Source organism: Pelmatolapia mariae, linkage group LG17 (genome assembly GCF_036321145.2).
Source record: "Pelmatolapia mariae isolate MD_Pm_ZW linkage group LG17, Pm_UMD_F_2, whole genome shotgun sequence".
NCBI lineage: Eukaryota > Metazoa > Chordata > Actinopteri > Cichliformes > Cichlidae > Pelmatolapia > Pelmatolapia mariae.
The window spans coordinates 22,774,074-22,787,975 of NC_086242.1; the positions used below are offsets into that span (position 1 = coordinate 22,774,074).

Genomic DNA, 13,902 nt, shown 5'->3' on the forward strand with positions numbered 1-13,902 from the left:
CCCTAGCATTAGCTAGCTTACTTCATTTCTAACAGAAAATAATGTGTTTGTGTTAATTTAGCCAACATTCACTCTTTGTAGGCAGACCCTTTGCACATATGTGCATTTACCTGCCGACCTGCTGCCAGGCCACACAGATGACATCTCTGGGTCACACCCACTCACAACTCCCCACACCCACACTGCTGACACTGAACCAGCCCACTGATACCTGAGGTAGCAGATGGGCTTAGTAAATGTGTCTGAGGGAGGCGCCTTGCGAATTATATTATTTTTTCTAAACACTATTTATTTTGTAAGAATATCATTATCATTATAACCGACATAAACAGAGTATTTTTTGGAGAAGTGTGCATATATTTTGCACGCTGCCTGTGACTGTTACAGGTGGAGAGCTTTCAGTAAATCAGATTAAAACTGAGCTCCACCTGGTCTCAGGACAGATATTTTAGTTGGCTTTACTTTGTTTGGAAACTCATAGCAAAACTATTATTTAAGTTTTATTTGCCAATACTTAATATTATAAAGAAAAACGTTTAAGCGGTAAAAATTACACCATTTTATAGATCAGAATTTATATTTACCTTCTTCCAAAAATTAACATATATTTTATTTGTATTTGTTGTAAAGTGCCAGTCAATGTCGGAAAAAAAATAACGTTATAATTGAAAATATTCAAATGTAAAAAATGGCACACACATATGCCACCAATCTCTCAATCTTTTGTAGTATTAAATTTCTGGGTCTAAAAGTGATTATTATTTATTTACTTTTACTTATGTATTTTTAGAGGCAGCTAACAAAATCTAACATAAAGTTTAACCTTTACAGTTACACACTTCAAGTGCATGCTAACGGCAATAGCGGCGATAGCCGAAGAACAGAGGACCGGACTCTTCCCCCCCTCCCCTGCTGAGCTCGGCAGCTGCTATGCAGCGAACACGAGGGTGTGGTGCTTCTACTCTGTTTACTTCACGGACCATCAGACATTATATACACCTGCTTTTTAATTATCATCAAAATACCTAGACTCAGTTCTTGCTGGTGTATTTCAGTGATGACTGCTGTGTTTTGCTCTGGTTCAGTTTGTTAAACACTGGAGGAAGATTTATTTTCTTTCTTTCTTTGTTTCTCCTTTCCCCTCTGTAAACATCAGCATGTGTCACTGTGAACAACTCATTTACGTCTTTGTGTTCATGGAAATGAATCATCACATCTTCATGAGTCAGCATGATTTTGTTCTTCAGTAGGAAGTATGTTTTTGTGACAAGTATGCACACTCTCCCACCAAAACGAAATAAAATGAAATGAAATAAAATGAGGTCAGCTGCCACACCTCCACATACTGATGAGCAGGCCTCTTCATTAGTAAATGACAGGATTCAGAGTGCTGCAGGGAGCATGACATCACTTTCACACATGGAATCTTTGTGACGGACTGACTTCAGTGATCTGACGTGCCCACCATAAGTGCTCTAAAACCAATCCAGCTCTGGATGGAAATCAGTGTTGTGACACTGATTTATTTTATTAAAATGCTGCCATACCCTCATCAAAGCTATAAAAAATCAGAGTCACTTTCTTTTGGCCTTTTGTCCAGATAAACCGGACAAACCTTTCAAAGACAACTGTTTTAACCCCAAATATGAACTTTATTTAAAGCTCACACAGCAGTTTAATTTAGAGTGCATTTTGAATGAATAATGTATTAATAAGTAATACAAACTAATTGTAAACAATTGTCACGTGTAGGACTTAGACTTTGACCTATGGTCTCTGCTATGAGCGCTAAAATTGAGTTTTTCACCCTTTATAAATGGAAAAGTTGATTTTGTGTCAATCAGTGCATATAAGACCAGACAGATGAAAAAGTTGAAAATAATGGGGGAAAACAAATCAAACTGGAGACAGTGCTTATAATTACGGAAAAGTATTTTAGTTCAGTAGAAAATCTGAATATGTGTCTGTTGTTTCTGCCACCTTTGGTCATAAACCCAGTTGACTGTTGACCCCTCAGAGCGCCTCTTGTGGAGACCGGAAGTGCAGACAGAGGCAGGTCCGTGATACAGTTCCGTGCTGCAGCTTCTCTGCGGCCTATGTGAGGACCCTCCTCACACTTAGAGCACATGAAGAAGTAGTCCCTCCCACGCGGCTGCCTCTGTCCGTGGTGCTAGGGTCGGCTCCTCCGCGGTGCTGCGCCTCAGAGACACGTCACAGCATCGGTCTGAGACAAGCTGAAGTCCGCGTGCAGCTCAGGGTCCGGAGTTCTCGGTGGATTCAGACGGTACCGGCTGCCATGTCCGCTCTTTCATCTCCCATCACGCTTACTGCCGGTGCGGCCCCGCCACCTCCGCTACCTCCTTCACGCTTATTGGTTCTCCTTCTTGTCGCTTCTCGTTTGCAACTCCTGATTGGCTTTCCTCCACCGACCATGCCCCCGTTTTTATTTGCAAGCAGTTTGGACCAATCGCATCTTGGCTTGCGGCCAGAGGGCGGGAGGAGGAAGATTGGGCGGGGCCAGAGTCAGACTGACAGAAATGGGGGAGAAGGGGCAGATTTGTGAGGATAAACTACCCCAGCAGGGCTCTTTGTGCTCATGTGACGAGGTAGAAAGTGTACAGGGGCAGGTGTGGGTGGATGTTCGTCCTGCTGAGGGGCATTTCTGCTACCACCTCCCCCCCTCCCTCGCGTCTCTGTCTCAGGAAGTTGAGAGTGGAGTGAATGCTGCTGCTGCCATGTTTAAACCTGCAGAGCATCCATGTTAAAGGAGTAAACAACACAAAGACTGTTCTGCCCGAGTCAGCTCCACTGCAACGCTGGGCAGGAGCTCAAACACGCATTATTTCACATGTATGACAGGAATAACATGTGTTCAGGAAAAAAGCCACACTGGGTATATTTTTAATAAATATCCACACTTAAAGCCATCTTTATTTTTTTTTAATAGTTTTACTTTGTATAGTTTAGGTCACATGTAACAAAAATCAGTCTTTTATGAATGCTTCAAATCCAACCTATTTACATCACTACTTACTGTTTAATGCCTTTAAATATCCATCCTTTCTATTCTTTCCACTCAACCACTTTAAGTGAATATATTTTGGTGTGTTTGTTTGTTGTGTTAAAAATGTTGGTGCAGATGTGCATAGCTGTGAAAATGACAAAACCTTTACATCACAAAAACATACGCAATGTGAGTTTGGTGTAGTTTATTTTTTATTAAATCAACAGGTTTTCATTTCTTACATTCACACATATTGTGTATCCTGATGCAGCTTAACTAACAAAATAACTGTGCATGTGGCACTTAACATCAAAACATTATGACTCAAAGAAACAGCTGACACAGCCTACATATTATTTATCATGCACATTAAGTATTAATGGGGGTTAGGATATTATTAGTAGAGAAATCTAAAGTTGCTGTGAGTTTCCAAACAGGTGAGGGTCATGTGATGCAGGCTGGCTTGTGTGAACTGGGTGTAGCTGTCATATTAAAGCCCTGTTATGACTTTTAAAGCTTTATTATATTTATTTTCTGTAAAGCTGCTCACAGTTTTTGTGTGTTATTTTTTAATCTCATTTAATGGTATAAAAATACAGTATCTAAGCTTAAAGTGATTATTATGTGGGCATCCTGTGGATAAAAGGCCATTTTCGGATGTTAGGCAAGCCTTTAGTTTGTTAATGTTGCAGCTGGAGAAACTTTTTATAACTTATATCCTAAATCTATGTGGAGTTTCTATACATGTGTTATATATGTGTTATGTTTATAATTGAAGTCTGTAGAATAACTAGAGATTTTGTAATGACTGTAATGAAGCAGTTTTATTTACAATCCAACACTTTAGGTTTGAATGTGAAAAGCTCGGTGTAATTCACACACTGACCAGCTTTTATTCATCTTTTCTTTTAACTAGACCTCTCTGAACCATCAGAGTGTGGCTAGGTGCCGTTTTATTGCGACCAAAGGGGTAAAAACACGACTTTTAATCATAAAACCTGACTGTAACTGCTCCCCCCCGCTCACTGCGCATGCGCAGTGAAGCAGGGAGGAGGGGGTCTGCTCTCGCTGCTCCATCCGGGAACTTCAGAATTACCATTGACAGCCGAAGCGCAACTTTTCCCCAGGCAAAGTGAAATCAAGCCGCGGACTCGGACAAAATATAGTCCCCGTTTTTCAACTTAAAATTAGCGAAAGAAAAGCGACCCGGCTGCCCGGTCAGACCCGTCGACGCTCGGTGGTCTTCTGGAGAGGAGCCGTGCGAGGCCCGAGCTCTTCCCGCCGGGTTTGGAGCACTTTTGAAGACGGGCGGAAAGTGGGTGATGAGTCCTGGGCTGTAAAAAGAAGCGAGAACTTGCTTTGCAGCCCGAGTAGTTCTTCTTTCAATTGTTATTGTCGCTTAAAAAAATCTTTAAAATCACTCAAACTTGGTCTCGGCCGCGTCGAAAGTGGGAGAAAAGTGCTTTCCTGGTCGGAACATGGAACTACAAGGCCTGCAAGAGGCGCTGAAAGTAGAGATCCAATGTCATCAGGTAAACGAAACATCGTGTTGTTCTCGCCTTCAGTGGCGTTCCGAGCAGCGGGCTCAGAGCTGCTCACTCCCGGGGAGCAACTCTGCGACATCTCGCTGCTTAAAATGTCCGCCGGCGGCCGTTTCCCGGTCCCGCTGACCGAGGGCACTTTGGGCAGCACTTTGTCTGATTGCCGTGGCTGTTTTTCTGCGAGCAACAAGAATGTGGAGCGGTGATAATGCGGTGCTGCTGCTGGTGCTGTGTGGCGATCAGGACGCGACCTGAATATTTATGAAGAGGTGCAAAGAGTGCGGCTTTGTTAACTTGAGGCACTTTTTCCTGCATGTAGTGGCGCAGATGAAGCGGCAGCCGCAGGTAATTATGGCCGGACTGTGTGAGAAACTTTATCGGCTTAAACCCGCTCTGCGTGAAGTTTCCCCGCTGGGTGGGGGTCTCTGAGGGGCATACCGGGGCTGCTTCTCTGCCCCGCTCTGCGGGCTGGAAGTGGCTCCTGCTCGGCCTCTCAAAGTTGTGTAATGTTGGGGGAATTTTAGCGTCCATTTTGAGTTGGTCGACATGTTTCTTGAGAGCGTGGATGAGAGCGGAGCGGCTCGGCGGACAGAAGGAGGAGCTGTGCCGGACTTTGAGCACCTCACACAGCTCTCAGAACCATCATGGAGTAGTTTAATTTCAGCGTATTTGACACGGTTTACTCTGCTGCTGTTAGTCCCTCTTGGTCACATGACCTCAGAGGGTGCCTTTGATTCGCTTTCACTTTTCTTTAATGCTCGGTCTTTATGTGGAGGTGGCGGGTGTTTGGTTAACTTTGAGGCGGATGCTGCGGAGCGTGGAGCCGGGCTGGATGGTGTTCAGCACCGCGGACAGCTCCTCGGAGCTCCTCCGCGGCGCTGCACCGCCCCGCCGGCCGGTGCCAGCCCGGCAGCAGCGCACCCAACTTCCCCCTCATTTATCAGAAGAAGAAGAAGGAGCTGCTCTCCATCCGAGCACTCTTTCTCTTCTGTTTGTGTCTCACTTTATTTTCTACACAGTGCAGCTTCCTCAGCTTCTGATTGGCTGCTGGTAAACTTTAACTAATCCTTCTTCTTCTTCTTCTTTAGTTTGGTAGTGGAAGCTTCCATTTTGAGAGGAAAAAAAGGGGGAGGGGAGGGGGGTTACTACCTCCTGCCCCCCTCCTACTCCTCCTTTTCCTCTTCCTCCCCCTCCTCTAGCTGAAGAGGAAAAAAAGTCTGCAGAGTTTCATGCAGGAGGAGGAGGTGGTGGAGTAAAGGGGGGGATGGGCCCCATTCATGCCTAACATTACCATTTTGATTGCTTTGATGCTGTTTTTGGTGTGGAGGAGCAGGGGGAGGGGAGGCAGCGACAGAAAGCTCAGTCAGCACGGCACACCGATGTTTTTAATCACCACGCTCCTCTTTCTCTCTTTTTAGTGACCTTTATGTTTCCTCCTTAAAACACAGCGGCCTTCAATCCTCCATGCACACGTTTAAACACATTTATCTACATTTACAGAAATAATATGAACTCACAGCCGAGCAGGAGGGTGGGGGTTAGAGAGGTAAAAGGAAAAGCCCTGGAGGTCATTTCAGGGTCGTGGTTTGAGGCCTAAAGGTGGATGTTTGTGAGGGGCGTCGGAGGAAAGGCTTCGATTTCCACAAATATTTGAAGCAAAAATTTGAGAGAAGTTTCTCCACGGCGCCCCAGAACCAGCTTTAATGTGTTTGATGAAGGCATGTCACAGTTTACCTTCAAAGTGCAAACATTCAGAGCTCTTTATTTATTATTACAGCATTTTTGAGCCCTCATAACTTCATATCTACACCAGGAACTTTCAAGCTGAAAAACACATTTTTAAGATCAGTTTTATCCCACTGTGAGGGTCTCCGTCTGAAGAACTGTGACCTTCAGTGAGGATCCATCACAGTCTGAATAAACTGCAATTTGATCTGTGACATGGAGGAGCAGAAACCAGCACTGGTGTTTGATCTGTTTCCTTCACAAAGTGCATTCTGGGTAAGTTTTGAAGGCTGGTATCAGCATGTAGGACAGGGGAGGTGTCTGTGAGGCACCTGAATGCTCTACTTTCACCTACGTGTGATGCCAGGATCATCTTCAAGTTGTGATTTATTTGCTATACTTAATGTTTAACCTTCACGATTAAAGTTTAGGGCTGTAACATGATGTGGTAGTAAATTGTTTGTGCATATGATGTTGATTAAACAGCTTCAGGTTCTGAAAAAGTTCATTAAAAGCCTTGAAGGGGGGACTGGAAGGGCCTGGATCACAGACTGTGCAGGTGCAGCTGATGTTTGAAGAAGGACGAGGTGTGATGTTGGAGCTGAGAGCTGTTTTTGTGTTTGGAAGTGTTGTTTCTGATATTTCAGGCAGATATCGTTTACACTATCCCTCAGAGGCCTTTAGCACATCCTGTCGTCTGGTCCCCTATAAAGGCAGCTTTACCTCGCTTCACATTCATCTATTCATTTAGTTTATTCAGCTGATTTAGAATTAAAGTTCAAGGAAATCTGATTAGTTTTTTTCTTTTCTTTTAAAGTTTGGAGAAGTCTCAGTTTTCCAAAGTCTGATCTCAGTCTTGACCAAAGTAACTGTGGTTATGATCATGCAAGTTATTACAAAAGCACCTCTATAGTCAACTGGAAGTTAAGAGTCAAGAGCATTAAAGAAAATGCATCTGTAATTATAGTTTCATATGAAATCATTTTTTAAATCATCATTAAATCTTTTTTTGTCATTTATTCTCAGTAATAAAAAAAGGATCCATGTTGAACCTCCAGTGGTTTCGTGCCCCATCAGTGGGGCCCAGGCCCACAGTTTGAGACCCGCTCGGTGATTTTATTTGTATGAAACATTTCTTCTTTAAGTTAATTTCTAAATTGGGATGATGTAAACGCTCAGGTCTCTGCTGTTTTGAATTTTCTTCAAGGTCGTGCTGGTTTCAGACGTGTTCCTCACCTTGCGTAGAAGCAGGTGGAGCTCGCTCAGGTGTCTGAAGGTAAATCTGTGTGTCTGTGGATGTGGAGCTCAGGTGAGCACAGACTGATGACAATAGATGTGGCATGATCTGTGACAGCAGGGCTGGGTGTCTGTGGAACCTCTTTAAATCAGTCCAGCTGAATGCTTTCACACACATTAAAGATCCAGCTCCAGATGATGCTCGACAGGTATGATTCCATGTACCCAATCCTCATCATGTTTGTCACACAGAGTGGGTTACTTCTCACATTCACATCCTGAAAGTTTAATGCTGTACATTAAGTGTATCTCTAGTGTTTAGTTGTGGTGCATTGACATAGGCTGATGATGGCCTTACGTTAGTGTGTGCTGTGTGCTGATGGCGAGTGAGAAAAGAACAAAAAAATAAAACCAAACAATAAAACCGTAAAGTCAGGGAGGCGCACTGACTGCAGGATCTTTGATTTGATTGGTCGCTAGGCAGTGTGTATACCTGTTGATCTCTTATCTGGAGCAGGTTAGGTCTGCAGCTTAATGTTGCCATGGCGATGTACCTTGGAAGGAAGTGAATCACCTGCTTAGTTTTTGATTTATTTATTTTTTTCATAAATAAATTGAAGCAGAAAAGGTGAAAGTGGTGCTGTGAGTGCGAGCGGCTCTCCTCGGCTGACGTGCCCACCTTTCACCTGGCTGGTGCTGGAAAGAAAATGACTTCACTGATTCGTTGCCGCTCTGCTTGCTCCCCGTTGCGTCATGGCGGCCTCGTCAGGCGGAGCCCATCAGACGTGTGTTTTTAATGTTTGTCTCATTTCTGTGCTGAAAGTGAAACAAAGACCACACCAAAGCCAGCATCTGTAACCATGGTTACATCTCACTTTAACCGCGTGCGAGCATCATTAAGGCTTTTTTAAAAGTTTCACATGGCTGCAGCTGCACAGATATATGTATGTGATGAAGAGGAGGGCGAGGAAGGCTGCTTTCATGGAAATGTTTGTGTGAATGCAGCCCTCTGATTGGCTCCTGCTACTGCTGGATGGCGTGCTTTTTAAAGGTGATGGGTGACGCTGGAATGACCTCATGTTGATCAGTGAGGTTAGAGGACATCACTGAAGCATCAACTGTTCCTCTGACGTTCAGCAGAGGCAGCAGTGAGTCAGTCCCACAGATGCCCAGGGTTAAAACCTTACAGCGGAAATGAACATCTTTACACCCTGACAAGCTGCCAGCTGTTTCTACTGGGTGAACTCTGTGAGGTCTCAGCCATCATCAAAAATAAGCATCCTTGACCCTCAGCCATAAGAAAATTGCATTTTGGGCCTTTGAAAATTGTTCCCCTTGAGCCTCATCAGGTTTCCAAACAGTCACAGTTTCTTTCTAAACAACACTGGACTGATTTTCCAGACATGGTTTAAGTCTGTATGGTGACATAAACTTTTATTTTTTTTACTTTTTATTTTTGCGATACTCGTCACCAACTTGAAGCTGGTTTTACTTATGTAGCACCAAGTCATGACTACAGTCTCCTCATGGTCTCCTCATATTGTAAAGACGGCACAGTATTAGAAAAACACCCTCCAATAATCGAGCAGCACTTGGTGACTGTGGGGAGGAAGAACTACTTTTTAGCAGGAAGAGACCTCCTCATGTCTATAGTTCCAGTGACAATGATGTAAGCAGTATCTGTTTGTGCTGACATCATTGTCATGCGACCAGTAATGTGTTTGTTTTCACTAAAATGCTTCCAGAATCGAGGTCAGCGTGGAAACAGAGGAAACGTCATGCTGCCTCAGGCGTGTGTCATAAGGTTTTGAGTGAGATTTGACAACTCTAAATGAAGCAGGCGGGCAGATGAGGTGCTTAAACGTCACTGAATAAAAAATTATCATTTATTTAACTTTGTATTTATCCGTTACGCTGTGATTGCTGCTGAGCCTCCAGGATTCTGACAACTCTAAAACAGGACAGTGTTATTTAGCAGGAGTGATCACCTCCTGCTCCATAAACATGAGAAGAGCTGAAATCTAAAGGTCTTCATCTTTTTGTTTTGTTTTGTGCTTTTTGGTGTATCCTGGTTCATGTTTGTGATGCATGCTGAAGTCATTTCTGCTGCTTTTTAAAGTAGATTTCAGCAGAAAATCAACCCTGACCGTCTGCTTGTGTGAGCTGCTACTGCACACTCTCTGCTCTCTCCTCCAGCTGTGAGCAGCTGCTCTGTTTGCTTTGTGTGCCGCTCTGTGGGACGGCAGTCACTGTGTTTACTCGCTCATACGAAACCAGGTTACTCAGAAATCGGTCATCATGCGCTGTAGTAACCTGGTTTGTGAAGAGCAGGTGTGTGCATGCAGGAGCATCTCAGTAGATAGCAGTGGATACAAACGTGCAACTTTCATGTCAGCTGGAATTGTCTTTTTGCAAGTTTTGTCTCTCAAGGACTCTTTGGGGCTTCTAATCTCAGTTCTGTAATAAACAGTCAGGTTATATATATGCAACATTTTTTTTTTCATCACTTCCACCAAAAATGTTTAAAAACAAACAAACGGGTTTTTGACATTAAGCAGCTTCTCAGTGTATGTAAAGATCAAGTTTTTACTGTCCATATTGGTGTTAGTAAGACTGCTAAAGTGTGTCAAGTATATTTACCCAAGTATTGCATTTAAGTCCTCAGATCAGCAGCTGTTCATACAAGTTACTAATTAAAAGTAAGATTTTACAAGCAAAGCAAATGAGGAGGTATTAAAAACCAAAAACAGGCAGTCAGCCGAGAAGAATTTATTTACCAAGTACTCAGAACAACAGGAGGACTCATCGCCTTCAGTGTAGTTCTGTCACCCACCCAAAGGCCTTTATGATCCAGTCTAAACTCTGGTTTACTGTCTAATTACAAGATTACACTGATTAATCTGTAAATAAGCAACATATGGACATAAAACTGAAATAATAAGAGCATAAAGGCAGATTTGGCCCCGGGGAGTGTCTAAGATCAGATAAGAAATCAGGCCCACCTGCTGTGGAGTCTGTTCTTTGCTCATTTTTCATTGAAATCAGTGAAAATCAGCTGAGACTTTTGGAGCTGGTTAGTGAGGCAGCGGTGGGGTGATTAAAGCCATGAAACGTGGCTGAAGGTGGGGAAATAGTGATGGGGTAAATCCAGAGAGGCAGGTGTTAAAAACTGCCTGCATACCTCAGAAACAGTTTACAGCCATTTAAAGACTCTGCCTCTTTGGTATTCTTCACTTATTTCAGTTTTGCACATAGATTAGTCAGTGAGGGTCAGAGGTCAGCCTGGTATACTGAGTCAGACTTCAGCTCTGCTCATTAGCTGGACATTGGAGAGCGTGGGCCAGAGGCGGGCCATGACGTCCGTCCATCCATCCAGATTTCAGGGAGCGGTACCCTCCATGTTTCCTCATCATGGTTGTACCAGCGAGCAGGAGATCTTTCCCAGCATCTGAAAACAAACTCGGGGGTCTAATCCCTCAGCGGCTCATTACCAGCTTCTGCAGGGCTGATTAAGCCGTGTGAAGGTTTAGGGATTTCTGCTGGACTAACCGTGGTTTAACAAAGCAGACTGGTGTAAAGGACCAGCTTTTCTCTGTTGAGGCCAATCTATAGGTTTTTTTTTTTTTTTTTTTTTAAATAACTTTGCCCTCTTTTCTTTCTTCTTGTGCCTCTTAGGAAACCTTGATTGGATAATTACCTTCACGGCCTCGATGTTCAGCGGTACAAAAAAGCAGCACATGCTTAAAATTTAGAAGTACTTTACTTGAAATGTTCCCTTCTTGATAATACAGAAGTAAATATCATAGTTTTTGGTGCGCTGCATTGATCTGCTAGCAGGTGATGAGCTTAAAAATACAAACAAAGGATTATGAGAGATTAAACGCTTACTCGATTCCCCTAAAAATATCAGCCAGGTCCTCCGTTTAAAGCCCAACTCAGCCCAAAGCTCACATCTCAGTTACCCCCTCACTTTTCCTCCTGATGTGTCCTCTCCACACTGACACCTTTAGGACCTCCCTCTTCTGCTTCTTCTGCTCAAACACTCTAAACCCACTGATGTATTTCAGACTGAGCGCCTCAGCAGGAAGTGGTTCAGTCTGATGTTCCAATGCAGGATGCTAACTCATCTGTCAGTATGATCAGGAGCGTCCGGGCTGGAGACTTGTCCGGGGTACCTTGGTGCATGCTGGGACACGCCCGGGTCCCATCACCTTGGACAGGTTAGAGAAAACGAAGGAGCAGATTTCACAGGCATGGCTACCACAGAGAGCATCTCACTTTCAGAGAGAGGGACAGGAAGTGACTGACAGCTCTGTTCTCCAATCAGACAGCTGCAGCTAATCACGATAATCACAATAATGACTATTTTGGCTGTCACAGGTTTCCAGAATCCAAACCTCAGATCTTCAGTTTGTTATTGCAGCAGATGAAGTAAAACCACTGCTCTGTTTTTCATCTTATACTTAAAACTCCCACTGTGTTCTGTTTCTTCTCCGAACGTCATTAGCTTTTCATTGGACTGTAAACTTAGGGACGGATCACGAGTTCCCATTTTCAACCTTGTGATTTTAGATCTGATTTTGTGCAACAAACAATCCAAAACTCGTCTTTCAAAAAAAAAAGTAAAAAAAGATGAGTAGCAATTCTGTTTGCTGTGGACGCCATCTAGACTGAATTTGCACATTTCATGGTTAAGCCTACAGATTGAATTATTTGTGCTGAAGCTGAAAAAAATGGACCGCTTACTCTCTGTCTGTCTATAGTTAAAGCTGAGCGTTCAAGAAATCCTTTGAGAATTCATAAAGGTTTGACCATCCACAACTCCATGAAGAGTTTGTGATACATCCAGAGCCTTGGAAATATCTAAATTATCCACAGCTGTCACCTTTGACTCTGGGAACATGTGATGGAGATTTTTGATGAGGTGTGAATAAGAGGTGTGAGTAGTGCTCAGATTTATACAAAGTTCAAAGGTTCTTGAGGAGTCTGGGCTGCTGAAAGGTCCAGAAAAACTTTTTTTTAATTTATTTATTTATTTTTTCATCCACTGAGCGAACAAACTGAACATCTGTGAGTTTCAACCTAACAGTCAGACAAAATAAGATACTTAGAGTCAGGACCTTGGGGCTTGTGAAGGTCATTTTGATTAGATTGAACAATGAACTTCAAAAATCCAGTCCTAATGGAAACCATAGTAGACACAATCTCCACCTTCCCTATTTGAGTTTCTGAAACTTATGACAATTGAGGAGGACTCGGTACTTCGTGTTTGTCATGAAGTTTTTCAAACATCCATGACTAGCTTTCACTGCAGGTGAAATGTGTCTCAGAAGCACCCCACAAATTCACTTTGTGATGCAGCAAATGTTGGTGCTTCTCATGCTCTTATTTTGAAGTTTTAAAAGGCATCATTGATTATGTGGACACTTCCTTTAGCTAAGCTCTTTCTGTTTGATCTGTGCTCATATAATTTGTGGTTTTGCAGCTTTAAATCCTCATAGTTGACTTTTGAGACGTGTGTGTGTGTGTGTGTGTTCAGGCTGATAGGGTAACAACCAAAGGGCATCCACATATCAGCCTCACGAAGCAGCAGATCCCTGTTTAATCTCAGAGGAGCTTAAATCTGCTCTCGTTTGTCCCCGTGCTGTCGCAGCGGCAAATCGTCCCCTTTTTTGTTTGCAGACTCGTTTTAATCATTCCTGGAAGGCACGCTCGGCTTTAATTAAGAGCAACATGGCAGGAAAGCCTGTGATGACTCCTCCAGAGGGAGGGCAGGGCTGTTCTTTACCCGGGTGTATCACATACCTTCAGACGGGACCGGGGTCGCCAGCTTTGTTTTGATTAATTCTGCTTCAGAAAGTGGAGATCGGCTGGTTTGTGCGGCATCTTTTCGGCCGCATTACCTTCATTAAGTCCTGAAAAGAATACAAGATGGAATTCGGGAAATTGGGGCGGCCTTTCAAGGAGCCGGCTTACAGTTTAGGGAAAGATGGAAATCAGTTTTTCTTTCATTCAAATCACTACAAAACTCTCCACTTCCTGCACATGCTGTCCATTTTAGACAGGTTTACTTCATGCTTATTAAAAACATCATCTCATAGGACCTTACAGGCTGCTTGCTGTTCAACACATACTGTGATCTGATCCAAAGTCTGTAATTATTCATGGAATTACAAACATGTCAAATAGAAATACTGTAATGTCCTGCAAGGGAATACTTTTTTATCTGCTGCACAAAATAAAATAACCACAAATTATTTCTCACAAGGTGAAATTAAAACTTGATTTCCTTTTTAATCACAGGTGTTATTAATGGCAGGTGTTTCAATGCTTTTGTCTGAGGAGCCGTGTGCGGCTGGTAAACAGGTTGCAGATCACCTGCTGCAGGCGCTCGGC

At 43.3% G+C, this 13,902-nt stretch overlaps 1 protein-coding gene across 3 annotated transcripts in view; it reads left to right on the forward strand.

Moving 5' to 3' along the window:
* Positions 1-3,278: 3,278 nt before the first annotated feature.
* Positions 3,279-13,902, forward strand: part of phf21b (PHD finger protein 21B) — a 90,891-nt gene continuing 80,267 nt past the window's right edge. For 2 of the 3 annotated variants that reach the window (XM_063460222.1, XM_063460223.1), the window contains exon 1: positions 4,559-4,890. In XM_063460222.1, the coding sequence (XP_063316292.1) occupies positions 4,807-4,890 (84 nt within the window). In that variant the 5' untranslated portion in view covers positions 4,559-4,806. Of the gene's footprint in view, positions 4,537-4,558; positions 4,891-13,902 lie in introns of those variants that run through there. The other variant, XM_063460224.1, reaches the window with a different exon arrangement.